The sequence below is a fragment of the Eptatretus burgeri genome, chromosome 2 (assembly GCF_056783735.1).
Source record: "Eptatretus burgeri isolate ZD-2024b chromosome 2, Ebu_testis_v1, whole genome shotgun sequence".
Taxonomy (NCBI): domain Eukaryota; kingdom Metazoa; phylum Chordata; class Myxini; order Myxiniformes; family Myxinidae; genus Eptatretus; species Eptatretus burgeri.
Genome location: NC_140962.1, coordinates 157,549,895 through 157,568,507, shown reverse-complemented (window position 1 = coordinate 157,568,507; position 18,613 = coordinate 157,549,895). Strand labels below are relative to the sequence as shown.

General features: G+C 41.6%; 1 protein-coding gene across 1 annotated transcript in view; it reads left to right on the top strand.

The window, feature by feature from the left end:
* The first annotated feature begins 402 nt into the window (after positions 1 to 402).
* LOC147033683 (NACHT, LRR and PYD domains-containing protein 12-like) overlaps positions 403 to 18,613 on the top strand; it is a 195,316-nt gene continuing 177,105 nt past the window's right edge. Inside the window, exons 1-6 of the mRNA XM_085851831.1 lie at positions 403 to 1,316; positions 3,122 to 3,224; positions 3,582 to 3,647; positions 4,062 to 4,383; positions 10,097 to 10,512; positions 11,306 to 11,460. Coding sequence (XP_085707957.1) covers positions 10,134 to 10,512; positions 11,306 to 11,460 — 534 coding nt within the window. The 5' untranslated portion in view covers positions 403 to 1,316; positions 3,122 to 3,224; positions 3,582 to 3,647; positions 4,062 to 4,383; positions 10,097 to 10,133. The remainder of the gene's footprint in view (positions 1,317 to 3,121; positions 3,225 to 3,581; positions 3,648 to 4,061; positions 4,384 to 10,096; positions 10,513 to 11,305; positions 11,461 to 18,613) is intronic.

Here is an 18,613-nt window from a genome sequence, read left to right as displayed (position 1 = left end):
TCTGATTGGGTGGATGAGGAATGGCAGTTTTTAGTCGAATGGCAGTCGAATTTTATTTTATAATGTTTTTTCAAACTCTCATTCATCAAAATCTTACAATATTTTCATGAACTACAACCTGAATGACTTGTTTTTTATGGATGCAAAAGTTGTACATCAGCCACCTCCATGAGCAAAGATATGACTGTTAAAAGGTGACAAAGTGCAACACCTGCTGGTTGTAACACACATTGCGAAAAATCAGTAAAATATACATGTCACACTAAAACCTCATGAAGAAAAAATATCACCACACCATCAAAACAAGGCATCAACGACAATCACAATTCAAGTATCAAATTAAATTTAAAATGAATTAAAATGTTCATCTTAGTCCTGATAAAGGAAGTTTAATAAATCCCCATGTACATCGATAAGTGCTGATAACTCGAAAAACGACATACCGATAACAATCAGACATTCTCCAAATGTCTCGCAATATAGAAATACATGACTTGCCATCTCTGTTCTTTACTGCAGAACAACAAGTTAGTGCATGCTTGTTGTCTACCATTTACAATTGATTTGAGAATAGAAAACAACTCACAGATGATCTTCGATGAATTACAAAGCATTCTTAAGGAGATGCTGATTGATCAATCTGGACTTCCACGAAGTGCTTTTGGCCCATTACATGTTATGCATGTTTCTATCCTGAGACAACTTTGTCTCCTATTATCTTAACTCAAAACCGAAATAAGAGAGATATATTTGATACGTTGTGTGGGTCACTTTCATTGCATATTTTTCTGATAAACTGACACATCAAATAACCATTTTAAATGGCATATATGATTCTGTGGTTGATTTTGCCATGTAACGTGTGTTATATTCAGAGAATTCTGTTACAGAATGGTCATACAAGAAAAGTCCATATTTATGTGAAATCTGTGTTATATTCAACTTAAATGCAGAATCGAATTATTAGGTCGTGGTGAATGTTTTCAGCATAAAGTTTTTTGTTTTTTTTTACAATTTGACAATATCCAAGTTCTATATCATCAAAAATGTGTTCCCTGTGTTGCACTTTTTTGTGACGTGTGTTACATGTCCATTCTTTCTCTGATCGAATAAATAAATTTGAATGAAAAAACAAAAACAAAAGAATGATTCATTCTCAGTACTCCATATCTCCCACAGCAAATTCCACCTTTTTAAATTTATGTTGTTTTTGGAAAGGTGATGTCACCAAGCAGATGAATGACGAAGCACATGTTCTGTAAAACTTCCAAGATGTCTGACACTGTCTCATCAAGAGGGTGTCTCAAGGAAACGAAGTGAGTATATTTTAATATACATTTAGATTTTATTTCATTTATACATTTAAACATGACTGCAATTATTGAATGCCTATATTATTAAACACTTAGATTGTGAATTAATAAATACCATTCGGTATATTTTATGTGGGAACTGCACACACAGTAGTGGTGTTTGGTGCAAAATTCCACAGACTTCGCCAATGTGGCAACTGAGTTGATGCCAAATGTCTCAATACTCCATTTCTTCCAGACTGAAATCGATGATTTCATTGACAGACGAAATCCCTGATCTGATGTCCAACAGGTACCAGGCATCAGCAAAAATACATTGCATGTGATGCTGTCATAAGGGTAATGTAAAGTTTTACAAAAATAAATTACAAATGAGAACTCATCCCCAAAAGGCACAGAGTGTTGTGTGCGGTATGACATCATGCATTGATGAATTGGCAGAATGTCATGTGGTCGGTGATTGGGATGCTGTCGACTATGCCGGGAAGCACGATCCAGGTGAAGTAAGAGCTTTCATGGGGGAAAATGTTTAAGTGTCTGTTATGTGTACAACGCTCAGTGGTAATTGGAAATGGCCCAAACATGAGGAGAAAACATTCCACTGTGTGAGTGTGGTTGTCAAGAAAATTAGTCCACCAATCCCAATTGGTTCACGTGGACAGATCAGATTTGATTTTGAAACTTAATGTTTTGAAATTTGAAACTGTAGGATAACAGACAATTAATTTTTTTCATTTTTTCCAAATGATTGTAAAAATTGTTCACATTATTGTGCACAAAAGTGTGCAACACATGGAACAAATGTATGTTACACACGTAACGTTCCATGTGTTCAATTTACTTTTGCTTGGAACATTATGTGTCCTTGTTTTCCTGTTCCATAAAGCACTCATATACTCTTGTCAATGAAAGTTACGGTTGGCACCAAAGCAGCTTGTGAACTCTTCGTCATATTTGAGACACCATTACATATGGCATCAAATAAACTTCTATTTTAAATAATAATTTACCATTCCTGGTACCATTTGATGGAAAGGTCACGGAACTGATTTTCCAGATTACGTACAAACGAAACTTGATGACCTTTATAAAGCTTGCTCAACCCGTTTTCCCCACCAAACATTCTTCATAAATACCTGAATAACTTAATGAGATTCATTGTAAAAATTTCAACAAAAGTTCAAACGTTGTGATTCTTTCACGATAACATAAAACTTTTGTTCATATTTGTTGTTGTTATTAATTTTGTTGTTATTAATCTGATATTTTTCAATAGCATGAACAAACTTTGGTACATCACAAGTAATGAAGGTTGTGGTCAAGATTCATCAAAATTGTTTATGTGGTTTCAAAAAAAACATACATATTTTGGGGGGCAAACCCCCTGAGGCCTCCTTCGACTCCGACTTTTTTTGTTAATGTCATGAGCAATGAACAAACTTTAGTACATCATGGGTGATGAAGGTTGTGGTCAAGTTTCATCAGAATTGTGTGTGTAGTTTCTGAGAAGAAAGCACATACCTATTTTGGGGGGCAACCCCCCCCACCATACACCTACTCAGACCACGATTTTTTTAATGGTGTGAACAATTTTTGGTACTTCATCGGTGCTGAAGGTTGTGGTCAAGTTTCATCGGAATTGTATGCACAGTTTCAGAGAAGACAGCAAATACATATTATCGGGGCCACCCCCGCAGACAACTTTGGGCGCGATCTATTTCTTTATTTATTTTTATGCCATGAACAAACTTTGGTACATACTGGGTGATGAAGGTTGTGGTCAAGTTTCATCGAAATCGTATATGTAGTTTCAGAGAAGAAGTTGCAAGTGTTTGTGGACGGATGGACGGACGGACGGACTGACCGAATCACAACATGCCATCCCATCAGCTCCCCAGAACTACGTTCAAGGTGAGATAAAAATTGGTGCAATGTGCCTGTGCGTATTTACATAAGATCACATCACATAATATCAAATTAATACGTTTACCAAACATCACATATTGATTGGGCAGGGAGTTTAGCCACAGTATTGGCACACAATGGCCTACACCTTGTGAGATCCCTTGATATGTTTACCTTCCACCTTTATATAATGATCCAAAGATAGCGTGCTCCAAGATGCAGCCCATACCTCTCTCAGTTTCCTCCTCCCCCAGGCTGTATGTAAGTTATCCAGAGCATTTGAACAAACACGAACATTTGAACAAATGTGACAGCTTGTGCGAACGTCATGACTTTGTATGTTTCCACCCCTTCTCGTAAAAGGTGTGGGAAGTGGTGTTGAGTATCGCATTCAGGACGAGCAGGGGATGAGGTGGGAGTGATTACCAGGTGAGGTCATAATCCATTGATGGTTGCTTACCTTAAAGGAGTACAGGTGTGTTGTATAAAGTAGGTATATTCCAGTGAGGTGTAATTGTAGAGGTAGAAAGAGGTCAAGGTGTTTCAGCAGATATAGAGCTGTTAGTTTTGGAGGTAAAGATCAGTGTTATTGATATAAGTATCAAAGAACGCAACTAGAATCAGACTCGTGTCAGTAGCGAATATGATATGATAAGAATTTGCACGTTCTGAGGAATAGTACAGGTAGCTTGGTTAGTGATGAAGGTGAGATGGAGGTTAATTTAATACAGCAGGAGGTAAGTTTGGAGATACCTCATGGTTCGCTACTGGGACAATCATTAATTATAATTTATATTAACGAGTTGGAAAGCGTGGTTAATCATCAGTTTTCATCATTTTCAGATGCGACAAAGCTTGGAGGTCTGGTAGATGGTAGAGATGGAGTGATCAGGCTCATGGTTCAGAAGAGTCCGAATATTTTAATATATTGGGTAAAGACTGACATGATCGCCTCTGGGGCGGGTGAAGTTAATGAGAGCTGTCTTTCTGGCTGAGGAGTCACAAGTACAGAGAGAAGACCAAGACTCACCATGAAGGGATCCTCTCCTGTTTGCTGCGTGCTAGGGGAGCTCTTGCCAAGTCCCACTGCATGAGCTGTTGCTCCGATGAGGACTGAGCTGGGGATTTTCAGTTTCTTCCTTCCATCTACTTTCAGTCTCACCTGGTAGGACCTGGAACTTTATTCCTTCCATTTATTTTCAATCTCACCTGGTAGGACCTGCGACTTTCTTCTTTCCCTCTATTTTCAATGTCAACAGGTAGGACCGTGGTCTTTTTCCTTCCGTCTACTTTCAATCTCACCTGGTAGGACCTGGAACTTTTTGCCTTCACTCTACTTTCAATCTCACCTGGTAGGACCAAGGACTTTCATTCTCAGTGTGTGTGTGTGTGTGTGTGTGTGTGTGTGTGTGTGTGTGTGTGTGTGTGTGTGTGTGTGTGTGTGTGTGTGTGTGTGTGTGTGTGTGTGTGTGTGTGTGTGTGTGTGTGTGTGTGTGTGTGTGTGTGTGTGTTTCTTGTTTGGTTATTTCCATGTTCGGGAAGTATTGTGATCATTTATCATTGTGTCTGTGTCATGACTTCCGTTTCTCTTGTCTTTGACTATAATAAATAATTTATTTCCCCAAGTTCTGTGTGTGCATGCCCACCTACATTCTCAAACAAAACCATTTCAGTACATTTGATAATCCCGAGAGAGGGATGTCGGGGCAGGGGATTAAATTAAGTAAATAACCCCAATTAATGACCAACATTGTTTCTACCGACATGGGGGCAATTAATGTATTCTTTCTTCAGGTGGCCATCCACAGAGTACATCTGTGGCATTCTCTCTCTCTCTCTCTCTCTCTCTCTCTCTCTCTCTCTCTCTCTCTCTCTCTCTCTCTCTCTCTCCGTCTCTCTCTCTCTCTCTCTCTCTCTCTCTCTCTCTCTCTCTCTCTCTCTCTCTCTCTCTCTCTCTCTCTCTCTCTCTTTCTCTCTCTTTCTCTTTCTCTTTCTCTTTCTCTTTCTCTTTCTCTTTCTCTTTCTCTTTCTCTTTCTCTTTCTCTTTCTCTTTCTCTTTCTCTTTCTCTTTCTCCTCCTTTCTCTTTCTCTTTTTCTCTTTCTCTTTTTCTCTTTCTCTCTTTTTTTCTCTTTTTCTCTTTCTCTTTCTCTTTCTCTTTCTCTTTCTCTTTCTCTTTTTCTTTCTCTCTTTTTCTTTCTCTCTTTTTCTTTCTCTCTCTTTTTCTTTCTCTCTCTTTTTCTTTCTCTCTCTTTTTCTTTCTCTCTCTTTTTCTTTCTCTCTCTTTTTCTTTCTCTTTTTCTTTTTCTTTCTCTCTCTTTTTCTTTCTCTCTCTTTTTCTTTCTCTCTCTTTTTCTTTCTCTCTCTTTTTCTTTCTCTCTCTTTTTCTTTCTCTCTTTTTTTCTTTCTCTTTTTTTTTTTTTTTCTTTCTTTTTCTTTCTTTCTCTTTTTTTTTCTCTCTCTTTTTCTTTCTCTCTCTTTTTCTTTCTCTCTCTTTTTCTTTCTCTCTCTTTTTCTTTCTCTCTCTTTTTCTTTCTCTCTCTTTTTCTTTCTCTCTCTTTTTCTTTCTCTCTCTTTTTCTTTCTCTCTCTTTTTCTCTCTTTCTCTCTTTCTCTCTTTCTCTCTTTTTCTTTCTTTCTCTCTTTCTCTCTTTCTCTCTTTCTCTCTTTCTCTCTTTCTCTCTTTCTCTCTTTCTCTCTTTCACTCTTTCACTCTCTTTCTCTCTTTTACTCTCTTTCTCTCTTACTCTCTTACTCTCTCTTACTCTCTTACTCTCTCTTACTCTCTTACTCTCTCTTACTCTCTTACTCTCTCTTAATCTCTTACTCTCTCTTACTCTCTTTCTCTCTCTCTTACTCTCTCTCTCTCTCTCTCTCTCTCTCTCTCTCTCTCTTCCTCTCTCTCTCTCTCTTACTCTCTCTCTCTCTCTTACTCTCTTTCTCTCTCTTACTCTCTTACTCTCTTTCTCTCTCTTACTCTCCTACTCTCTTTCTCTCTCTTACTCTCTTTCTCTCTCTTACTCTCTTTCTCTCTCTTACTCTCTTTCTCTCTCTTACTCTCTTTCTCTCTCTTACTCTCTTTCTCTCTCTTACTCTCTTTCTCTCTCTTACTCTCTTTCTCTCTCTTACTCTCTTTCTCTCTCTTACTCTCTTTCTCTCTCTTACTCTCTTTCTCTCTCTTACTCTCTTTCTCTCTCTTACTCTCTTTCTCTCTCTTACTCTCTTTCTCTCTCTTACTCTCTCCCCACAAGGGCTGCGATTGTAACCAAGTGGTTAATGTGGTTGTGGTTCACTCCACAATACTTCAACAGATTATTGAAAAGATTGGTGGATACAATTTAACAGAGAGAAATGTAAGGTGCTGTGAATGGATCGGAATAATGAAAATAGAGATTACATCACACAAGGGGAAATCTTGGTGCATGTAATGCAAGAGAAGGATCTGGGAGGTGGTGGGGGAAGGGGTTGGTCATAAAGATAGGGGTAAGCATTATTTGGCGATAAAGGAGGTGATGATGAGGGGATATGTTTGGGATGTTTAACATCATAAAGGGAATCAACAAAGTAAGAGCAGAAGAGTTTTAATCAGAATAGACCAGTGATCTTCACTCTTTTTTAGAAGTGGGCCACTTTTGCCAATAAGACATTAGCGTTTGAGCTTCCACACCACCTGCAGGACTCCAAAATGGCTGCAATTCTGTCCTGTCTCCATGTACTCTTTTTTTTGGTGTTGTTGTTCTGGTTACTGGGCAACAAGCGTAATTGTTTTTACACTGTCATCTACTGATATAGTGATGTTACTTTTACGCTTTGCATTGGAACACTCATCTGGAACCTTTGGGTCAATTTCGTAACATTTATGGCAGATTTTGAAGGTGGTGTTTTCAGCCACACGTCAGGAGCCACACTTTAGGCCACCAGGAGGTGCCAGTGGCTCATGGGCCACACAATGAAGAATGGGGGGAGAGACAGTGAGAGGATCAGGCATCACAGCCTGAAAGAATTAGAGAGTTCTGATGATAACAAGGTCTGGAGTCTTTGATTTGAGAAGTAATTAATGCATTGAATGGTCTTGCTGGAAAGATCATGGCAGCAGAAACAGTAGATAGGTTTAAATTTGAGTTAGATCCGTACATCTAAGCATTCAGGATGGAGAGGTACATGAATATTGGCAGGGATGGTGGTTATCTGAGGTATAGATCGGAGATTGGATGCCTGTGCAGTGATTGTGATGTCATGAGAGGGTCTCGTCAAAAGGTGATGCAATATGTTTGTTCATTTATTGTCGATAACCCTCTTCATCTTCCCACCCCAAACCCTGAAAAAAAAAAAAAATATATATATATATATATATATATATATATATATATATATATATATATATATATATATATATATATATATATATATACACACATATGCACATCCTGGAAATATCTGTGCTTGCCCCACAAACCTGTCAAAAGGGCAGAAGAGCTCCATGTGAGCCAACGGCCAGACATATCTCATGCCCAATTGTGTCTGTGGATATCCTCCTGCAGTTGGGTTACTTTTTATTCGGAGGTTGGTGGCAGCATTTGCATTCCGGCCACAGCAAAATCCTTCACTCCACAAAACACAAGAAAACCGGAAAGAAAATTGAAAACCCACTCTGTGGGAATACCTCATGTGCAGATACCCTCCGTCGGGCAGATCACCGGATGACGGGATTGTGGCAAATCCTTCGGGACACCCACTCTTTGTTGAAAGGAGGAGAACCACGGGTCGCCTTCCTACATCAGATTGCAGTCGTGTGTGTCGGGGTGGCGCTGAGGTGTCATCAACCAGATGGCAGTCTCCTTGGGTTAATGTGAGGCAGTCCCTTCAGGTGTCTGCCTGGAATGTCCCATCTCTAAGAGAGGATGATCACCTGTCTCTGTTATCATCTGAGCTCAAGCGTTCGGACATCGGAATTGCAGCACTCTGAAGTTTGGAGACCGGCTAGTGGTGAGATCATGATGGGTGGTTACACCTACTATTGGTCTGATTGCTGTGATGGTTACCATTCCCAAGCAGTTGCTGCAGCTGTGTCCAATAAGCTGATTCCAATGGTAATTGAGGTAACACCGGTCAACAAGCTTATTATGAGATGAAGGATTCATCACTCCTTGGTTGTTGTTTCTCTGATCCCTGGAGATGCTCTGACTGAGGTGAGTGACCTCACCGTGAAGGACACATTCCATGCCATGCTCGAGTCTGTGGTTGATCAGTGTGCCAGACCAGATACACTTCTAGTCTTGGGGAATTTCACTTCATCGACTGGAACTGATAGGGATGGATATGACATTTATTGTTCCCCGTGGGTCAGGAACTGTGAATCTGAAGAGAAATAATTTCCTTGACTTTGCAAGAAGTAATGAATTTAGGGTGGCTGGTTCATGGTTTCAGCACCCACATGCTCATCGCTGGATTTGGTATTCCAATACTAGTAGTGCTGCAAAATAGATTGACCACATGCTTGGTGATGGTCACTAGAGGATGATCCAGAACTGCAGGGGCTACCGGAGTGCTCAGATCCTCAATAATGATCACAGGCTTGTGGTAGCAACACTGAAGTTGCAGTTTAAATCTGGGAAAGGCCTGTGTGTGAGGAATCTGTGAGGGGGTAGAGCATCACCTGTGGTCAGGTGATTCTCGTCCTGTTTACAGGGGAATCGCGAATTGTGTTCCTCCAAGCCCATCTCTCAGTGTACTGCAGTTGAGCGGAGGGTGAAGGGTCTTGACGGAGGAGTCCGAAGTGAAGGCATGCTGGGCCGGTTACTTTGAGGGGCTGTACCAGACTGATCCACCAGCTGTTGTTGGATGCCAGTGGTGTTACTATCCCTATTGCTGTCCCTCCAATCAACTGTGATCCACCTTCATTTGTGGAAACACAGGCTATGGTGAACCACTTGAAATGGGTGAAGCTCCTGCGATCTGTGGCATCCATGCTGAACTTCTCAAGGCTGGTGGAAATGCTACACTCATATCGTTGCATGCATATCTGTGCTCTGCCTGAAACACAGGCATCAGCCAAACTGACTGGAAGAGGGGCCTTGTTATCTCTCTCTCTCTGGAAAGGGAAGGGTGATCGCCAGGACTGCAACAACGACTGAGGGGTGACGTTGCTCTCAGTGCCAGGCAAGGTCTTTCCTCAGATAATTATTGATCGGGTTCGTCACCATCTGCTTGAGCACCAGCACCCAGTGCAGTCAGGCTTTTCAGCAAAGAGGTCAACGATTGACTGTATCCTTGCTCTTTGTGTCCACACCAAACTCAGATGAGAGTTTTGGCAAGGGCTGCTTGTAGCCTATGTTGACCACTGCAAACTTTCAATTCAGTGAATCAGGATGCTCTCTGGAGGATTCTCTGATAAAGATTCAAATGAGATTTGTTACCTGCATTGTCCGTGAGTGTGAGCTGCGGTTGTATGGACATGTGGCCCGTTTTCCTGACACTGACCCTCCTCACCAGATTCTCTCAGTGAGGGAGCTTCGTGAGTGGCGGAAGTTAATGGGCCGATCACGTGCCTCGTAGTTGCAGCAGGTTGATCAGCATCTCAAGGAGATGGGGAAGGGCCAGGCATCTGTCAGGGGGATGGCCAGATGGAGGTCCCTGCAGAATCGGCAGAAATTGGATTCAGTGACGCGCTGCTCCCCAGCATGCTCCCATACCTGACCTGACCCCACAGTTGATAAACTGTTCGATTTCCTGCTAATTAGTGTGATATTGATGTTTCACAGGTTGAATGCGCCAAATGGCCTTCCTCGTGAAATTCCTTTGAAGTTTTGAATGATTATGATGTTGTTTTTTGTTGTTGTTGTTGTTGTCATCATCATTACACTTGTTTCCATTTATTGCAGACCACAGAAGAGTTATTTGTGTTCTCTCAATGTAAACATGGCTGAGAACGGTGAAAAAAATGAGGACATGAATGAGAAACTGCTGAGGGAAAATGGACCAAACATCATCGACGCGTTGATGTACGATCCTTCCAAAGCTTTTGATGAAGCCAGAGCAAGAGGAGTTCTCAGCAGACAAGATTACGACAAACTCGAAGGTGAAGAATCGAATGCAGACAAGCTACGGAAATGCTTGCATATAGTGGATGGAAAAGGTGAAGAGTGTGCAAAGACCTTTCTGGAGATTATTTACAACATTCGAGGCACGTACCCTCGATTGGGACCCTGGATCGAGGGTTATCCACCAAAGGTAGAAGAGGATGATCCACAAAAGATAGAAGAGGATGATCGAGGAAGGGAAGAAACATCTGTTCATGGTAAATACTCGAGTTTACATTTCAAAGTCAAATAAACCATTCAAATATCAAAAAAATTCCTATAAACCGCAGTCACTACATTCCATGTAGGATTCTATTCTGATATAACAAGTAAAAAAAGAATTAAAATGTCGTCGCCCCTGTTGTTTTAGAAATGTTCCTAAACGGAGTAAAAGGCAGGCCCATATTTATGTTCAATTATAATGGCCGCCAGTGTGCCACACAGCTATCTTTAAACAGATCACAAAATAAATTGACACGCACGCGAGCGCCATCATGTACTTTGCTTTTGCAAAGTTTGAACAAAATCGGACCATGCATGTCTGAGAAGTGGTTGGGGACACCTTTAAGTGACAAAATGGCCAACAATCGGTCATCTTGGATCTGATCTCAAAAAAAACAAATGATGTGCATATATATGTAAACCATCATTCATTATATGTGAGCCAAGTTTTAATAAGATTGGTAAATGCATGTCCGAGAAAAGGTTGAGGACATGTTTGACACCAGGTTGTTTTTTTTACAACTAAAATGGCCACCAGTCGGCCATCTTTGATCATGTCGTGAAGCAAAAATGATGTGCATATGTATACCATCATTTGTCGTTGTGATAGGTCGGAATAAAATCGGTCCATACATGTCTGCACACACACACACGTATATGGTTGCGGGCACGCACGCACGCTCGCACGCATGGACACATAAATTGAGACCAAATCCATAAGCCACTGTTTTGCACTAAATCCCCAGGGGGTAATAAATATCTGTATTTATTATTTATTTCTCATTACAGATGCAGAGAGAATGCTCCAGCATTTATCAGATACAGATCTTCACTTCTTTTTGAAAATGGAGAGATCTTCGTTATCAAAAGGATTATGGAAAGAGTTTCCGAATGTGTGTGATGCCGTCAGAGAAGCTCAGTTGTTACCAAAGTGCGATTTGAAGGTAAATGAAGAGCAAGTTGCATTTTTTTTTGGTTCAGTAAAATCTTTACTTTATATTATGAGTTTAATTTTTTTTGAATGTTTTCTTGTGGTGCTGAAGCTTTTATTAAAACTGGGCGTGCTTTCCAACACTTCGCCGACGGGTTTGATCAAAAGATCTCACGTTGTGCTTAGTAAACATATTGCATGCATTTCTGAGAATGTCAATGAGGATGAAAAATAGATCTTTTACAACATAAATTTGTTGCTGCCATCATGGTGGCTGTGGTTGTTGTTGTTTGTGTGTTCCATTGGTTCACTTAAATTTTTCTATTGCTTCAATAAGTATTACCATGCTATATAATTTTGTGTGCTCCTCCAATATCATTGTGAAGGATTCCTGCTGTCATAGAAAAATAAATGTTCCTGTTGGAACTGCAACTTTAAAGCTCGAGTTTCCGCTTCTTCTTCCTCATTAGCAAAAACACGGGCTTTTAAAACGGGCAACTTTGTGATTAAACAAAAAAAAATTTGGCCAAGTAAATAGATGATTAGCTTTCCAACCAAGTAAATCGGTCATGAAGTTTTTTTTTTTTTATTTTTTTTATTTTTTTTTTTTTTTTAATTTCACAACAGCACAAATCTTTTATCTCTCTCTCTCTCTCTCTCTCTCTCTCTCTCTCTCTCTCTCTCTCTCTCTCTCTCTCTCTCTCTCTCTCTCTCTCTCTTTCTGTCTCTTTCTGTCTTTCTGTCTTTCTGTCTTTCTGTCTTTCTGTCTTTCTGTCTTTCTGTCTTTCTGTCTTTCTGTCTTTCTGTCTTTCTGTCTTTCTGTCTTTCTGTCTTTCTGTCTCTCTGTCTCTCTGTCTCTCTGTCTCTCTGTCTCTCTGTCTCTCTGTCTCTCTGTCTCTCTGTCTCTCTGTCTCTCTGTCTCTCTGTCTCTCTGTCTCTCTGTCTCTCTGTCTCTCTGTCTCTCTGTCTCTTTGGAGGTGTTGGCTTTGGAAGAGGTCTCATTGGAGTAGTGGGAGGCCTCCCTCTCTCATGCATGATGTTGACTTAATGGTTCGGGTGGTGTGTTTTGGATCCTCGGGTCCTGAGTTAAAATCGTGCCAACCTGTTGAATTAATACTAGGTGGGGTTAACTCGACCTGTCATCCTTCCGAAGTCGGCAAAATGAGTGCCAGCATGTTGGCATACTGTGTCAGAGTGGCGACCCATCCAGGATTGTGCCCATTCGCCAAGGAGACTGCTGAAGCAGCACCAACGCTCTGCGCAGAGTGTGGTCCCAAACTCCTCCTCCTCTCATTTGAGACTGATAGGACCAAATACCACACTGAATAATAACTTTGATGGGAGTGAAGACCACGACCAGGGTGGCAGCTTTTGTGGGACAAAAGACTGCGCTGGTGTCGCCCCGTGTCACATTAAGCAACATGTGCTTGTGATGCAGCCTATACCTGCCGACAGCTTAAATGAAGCCGAGGGCTGCGTATGTGGTGCCCTGTATCACGCTGATCGACAAACAGCCTGGCTGTGCAGCCTGGAGGGCTTTATCGACTTCATCTGTTTGAGGATGAGTGGTATCGAAGAACTCGCTGACTATAACAGCTTTGATTAGGCCGAGGCATTCGGGATGCAGCCTTGCCAAGCAGCTTGTTGCACTTTGCTGACTTCTTCTTGCGGTGCGACTCCCCCCCCCCCCAACAATGGATAGATGGGACCGATTTTTGGTGGGACCGCGTGTAAAGATCGTGACCGGTGGCAGTGGCGCACTTTGGCCAGGCGAACAGGGATGTCCCGGGTGTGATCCGGTGAACCACCTGAGGTAGGGGGGGAAACGGAGCATGAATTAGGAGACTGCTTGGTCCATTAGTCATGGTTCCTTGCTGGGGTGGAGATTGGTGATTCAAGACCAGGGAAGGTTCTGCTCAGTCTTAGCGATATGCAAGTAGAGATGACGATTGGTCGTGGCAGCACGTACATACGCATGCATACATACATTAATCGTATTTATACATACACACTCATGCATGGTTGTGATTGTACATGCACATCAATCCTGATTATACAGACGTGATTACATGCACACACATATGTATATGTATATGTATGTATGTATGTATATATATATATATATATATATATATATATATATATATATATATATATATATATATATATATGTATATATGTATATATGTATATATGTATATATGTATATATGTATATATATATATATATATATATATATATATATATATATATATATATATATATATATTGTTGCGGGGCCGGGGGTCAAACGCGAGCACGACCACCAGGGAGAGCAGTAGAGTCAGCTCCACTTGATCGCCCGGAATGTAATGATCGTCGCCCCGGATAACTCCGGAACTGACGGGTCCCCTATCGAAACGATCTTCGCCAATGGATCGACCACGTGGGATAGGGTTGATTGCCAACTTCAATTTACCTAAGTTCCCACGTGATCCGACTACCGGGGAAGTTCACCTTCGGCCGACTTTGTCCGAATCGAATCGCTATCGCCCATTCGGATCCGGCGTAACCGCGTGGAACGACCAAAGTCGGGCCAGACCAAATGAACAAGTTACGAACACTAATCCTCAAACACGCGTCATGTCGAGTCAATGAAAGAAACACAGAATGAGCTGTTACATTCAACAATGGGAGTATTTATTAAAAATATTGGGGAACTAGGGAACACGTAAGAGCAGAACGAAACCGACTATACAAAACGCAATGCAATCATTTACAGCACCCAATGCACTTACCAGTTCTCTACTTGTTAGACGGGCCCACGGACACATGTACGCACACACACACCCAAGAAATGGTGGCTGATGCCTTTAATACGGACTTCAGCTCGGAGGGACAGATGAGCTGAAGCCCAGGACCTATCTCGGACCTTTCCACCTCGTGTGGTTTTCGAGCTGTTTGGACCGGGCACCAGCAAGGGCGAGCTGGTTCCAACCACCACGAGCCGCGATCCCCTCCGAGCTCCGGCGGATCCCCTCACGCTCTGGGACACGTGCTGGTGAGAAGAGGGGCCGATCCCTCCCCGAAGATGCGTCGCTTCCCCGAAGAAGCACCGACCAAGATGAGGCCGAGTGTACACCAAGCCGAGAACCAAGCAGAGACCATGAAGAGCTCCACGCACCAAGTGGAGCTAGCCGAACCAGACCACGAAGCAGAATGAAGGCCGAACCAGAAAAACTCAGAACCAGCACGAGCCGCAATCCTTTCCGAGCTCCGGCGGATCCCCTCAAACCTCCGAACTAGCAGCAGCACCAGCACAACCCTTTGAACCACCCTTGAACAACCCTTGAACAACCAACGACAACCAACTTGAAGAACTCTTGAACCCTTGAACAACCCGAACTCTCTGGCGAGCCAAGCTGAGGGTCCCTTTCTTATCCCTCTCAGCCCCCTCCCCCGCTTCCAGCATGACTCGTGCCCTCGTGCACCGCACCACATTCCCCAACCGCAGGTGGGGGCTGTTTACGTTGTTGAATCATGGGACGGGAGGGTTCTTCTTCTTTGTGGAGGAGGGTCGTTCTTCTTTATTGTTGTTCTGATTGAACCCTAACTATTAAAATGAATCACAGCGCATTTACATAGATTTACCCATTAAACAATGGAATGCGAGCTATCTATAGAACATGCACTTCCCGAGATAACTGAGCTAAAGGACCTGAATGATGAGTGCGATAATGGCTTCTAGATTTGCAAATATATATATATATATATATATATATATATATATATATATATATATATATATATATATATATATATATATATATATATATATATATATATATATATATATATATATATATATATATATATATACACAGTGGGGAGAACAAGTATTTGATACACTGCCGATTTTGCAGGTTTTCCCACTGAGAAAGCACTTAGAGGTCTGTAATTTTCTATCATAGGTACACTTCAACTGTGAAAGACGGAATCGAAAATAAATATCTTGAGAATCACATTGTATGATTTTTAAATAATTAATTTGCATTTTATTGCATGAAATAAGTATTTGATACATCAGACAAACAGAATTTAATATTTGGTACAGAAACCTTTGTTTGCAATTACAGAGATCAGACCTTTCCTATAGTTCTTAACCAGGTTTGCACAGACTGCAGCAGGGATTTTGGCCCACTCCTCCATACAGATCTTCTCCAGATTCTTCAGGTTTCGGGGCTGTTGCTGGGCAACACAGACTTTCAGCTCCCTCCAAAGATTTTCTATTGGGTTCAGCTCTGGAGACTGGCTCAGCCACTCCAGGACCTTGAGATGCTTCTTACGGAGCCACTCCTGAGTTGCCCTGGCTGTGAGTTTCGGGTCGTTGTCATGCTGGAAGACCCAGCCACGCCCCATCGAAAATGCACTTGCTAAGGGAAGGAGGTTGTTGGCCAAGATCTCGTGATACATGGCCCCATCCATCCTCCCCTCAATACGGTGCAGTCGTCCTGTCCCTTTTGCAGAAAAGCATCCCCAAATAATGATGTTTTCACCTCCATGCTTCATGGTTGGGATGGTGTTCTTGGGGTTGTACTCATTCTTCTTCTTCTTCCAAACACGGCGAGTGGAGTTTAAACCAAAAAGCTCTATTTTGGTCTCATCAGACCACATGACCTTCTCCCATTCCTCCTCTGGATCATCCAGATGGTCATTGGCAAACTTCAGACGGGCCTGGACATGCGCTGGCTTGAGCAAAGGGACCTTGCGTGCGCTGCAGGATTTTAATCCATGACAGCATAGTGTGTTACTGATGGTTTATTTTGATACTGTGGTCCCAGCTCTCTTCAGGTCATTGACCAGGTCCTGCCGTGTAGTTCTGGGCTGATCCCTCACCTTTCTCATGATCATTGAGGCTCCACGAGGTGAGATCTTGCATGGAGCCCCAGACCGAGGGAGATTGACTTTTATCTTGAACTTCTTTCATTTTCTAATAATTGCGCCAACAGTTGTTCCATTCTCACCAAGCTGCTTGCCTATTGTCCTGTCGCCCATCCCAACCTTGTGCAAGTCTACAATTTTGTCCCTGATGTCCTTCGACAGCTCTCTGGTCTTGCCCATTGTGGAGAGGTTGGAGTCTGATCGATTGAGTGTGGACAGCTGTCTTTTATGCAGATAACGAGTTGAAACAGGTGCAGTTAATACAGGTAATGAGTGGAGAATGGGAGGGCTTCTTAAAGACAAAACTCACAGGTCTGTGAGAGCCGGAATTCTTACTGGTTGGAAGGTGATCAAATACTTATTTCATGCAATAAAATGCAAATTAATGATTTTAAAATCATACAATGTGATTTTCAGGATTTTTGTTTTTGATTCCGTCTTTCACAGTTGAAGTGTACCTATGATAAAAATTACAGACCTCTACGTGCTTTGTCAGTGGGAAAACCTGCAAAATCGGCAGTGTATCAAATACTTGTTCTCCCCACTGTATATATATATATATATATATATATATATATATATATACATATATAAATACATATATATATATATATATATATATATATATATATATATATATATATATATATATATATATATATATATATATATATATATATATATATATATATATATATATATACAGTAAGTCCTCGCTAACCGGAAGTTCGCATATTGTAGTTTCGATTTTTTGTAATTTAGTTTTAATGACCAATTTTTCAATTATCGCAAACATTTTATGCCTATCGTAATGTCATTGCAAGGAAAAACGCAAAAAAAAGTTTCAAACTGCCTCCAAAAAACAACAATCACACAGGATGCACATAAACACACTTTCACTTTACTGCGCATGTACTGTATGCTGTACTGTACCTATTCTCTTCACGCTCGCCTGCATACCTTCCAGTATGAATCCCAAGCAACCCGCAAGTCTTTTGCCGAGCACACCTCGTTTCAAGAGACAATGAAAGGCTGTCACGTTGAAGGTGAAATTGGATATAATTAAAAGACATGAACGAGGTGAAGGGACAACGGAAATCGGCCGCGCGCAGCAATCGCTGCATCGACTGTACATTCGATCGTTCAAAGTTCGGCAAAGATAAAGAAAATATCACAGATTGCGACCAGTTCGAGTGCAACGACACTGACGAGAATGAGAGATGGTGCTATGCACAACATGGAGCGTTTATTATGTGTGTGGATAGAAGATCAAACTAAACGTCGCATGCCTTTATCTCTTGTTGTGATACAAGAAAAAGCGCGTCGTTTGTTAGGGCATTGACCCACGATTACGTGATCAATTACTTCTCCAATCATGTTGAGAAGTAGTCCAAGGAGAACAACATTGACAACAAATCTTTGCTGCTTGTAGACAATGCTCCTGCCCATCCTCAGCAAATGGAAGACTGGTGTGAAAACGTGCAGGTAGTATTTTTACCACCAAATACTACCTCACTTTTACAGCCTATGGATCAGGGAGTTATTGCTGCTTTTAAAGCCTATTATGTTAAGCATACCATGCTGCAGCTTATCAAAAAACTGATAAGGACAAGCTATCAATCAAGGAGTTTTGGCGAACATACAACATAAAAATGGCTTTGGAAAACATTAAGGATTCATGGGCGGAGGTGAGTGCCTCCACAATGAACGCTGTGTGGAAGAAAGTGTGGCCTGAGTGTGTCCACAATTTCACGGGGTTTGCTGATGTTCCGTTGATTACAAGTCAAATTGTAGACCTGGCGCAGGAGGCTGGTTTTGAAGAGGTTGACGAAGAGGACGTGGATGACTTACTGGAGTCTCATGCAGAACCCTTAAGCAATGAAGATCTTATGGAGTTGGAACAGCAGTGGGCTCTTAAGGAAGAAGAAGATACTATGACACCTTCATCCGAGCATCTCACCATGAAAAATCTCAGCCAAATCCTCAGCTCGTTTGAAAGTGCCATAGAATTTGTTATCGAGCAAGATCCAAATCTTGAAAGGAGCACTGATTTTAGCTGTGTTGTTAATGATGCCCTTTGTTGCTACAAGGAACTTTATGCAGCAAAGAAAAAGAAAGCCATCCAGCCCACACTCCATGCATTTTTCAAGCCAAAAGATGCAGCACCAACTCCATCCACCATCCAGGATGCTCCTTCAACCAGCTGCCAAGAGACCGTTCCCGCTGGTGAAGAAAGTGACAGCACA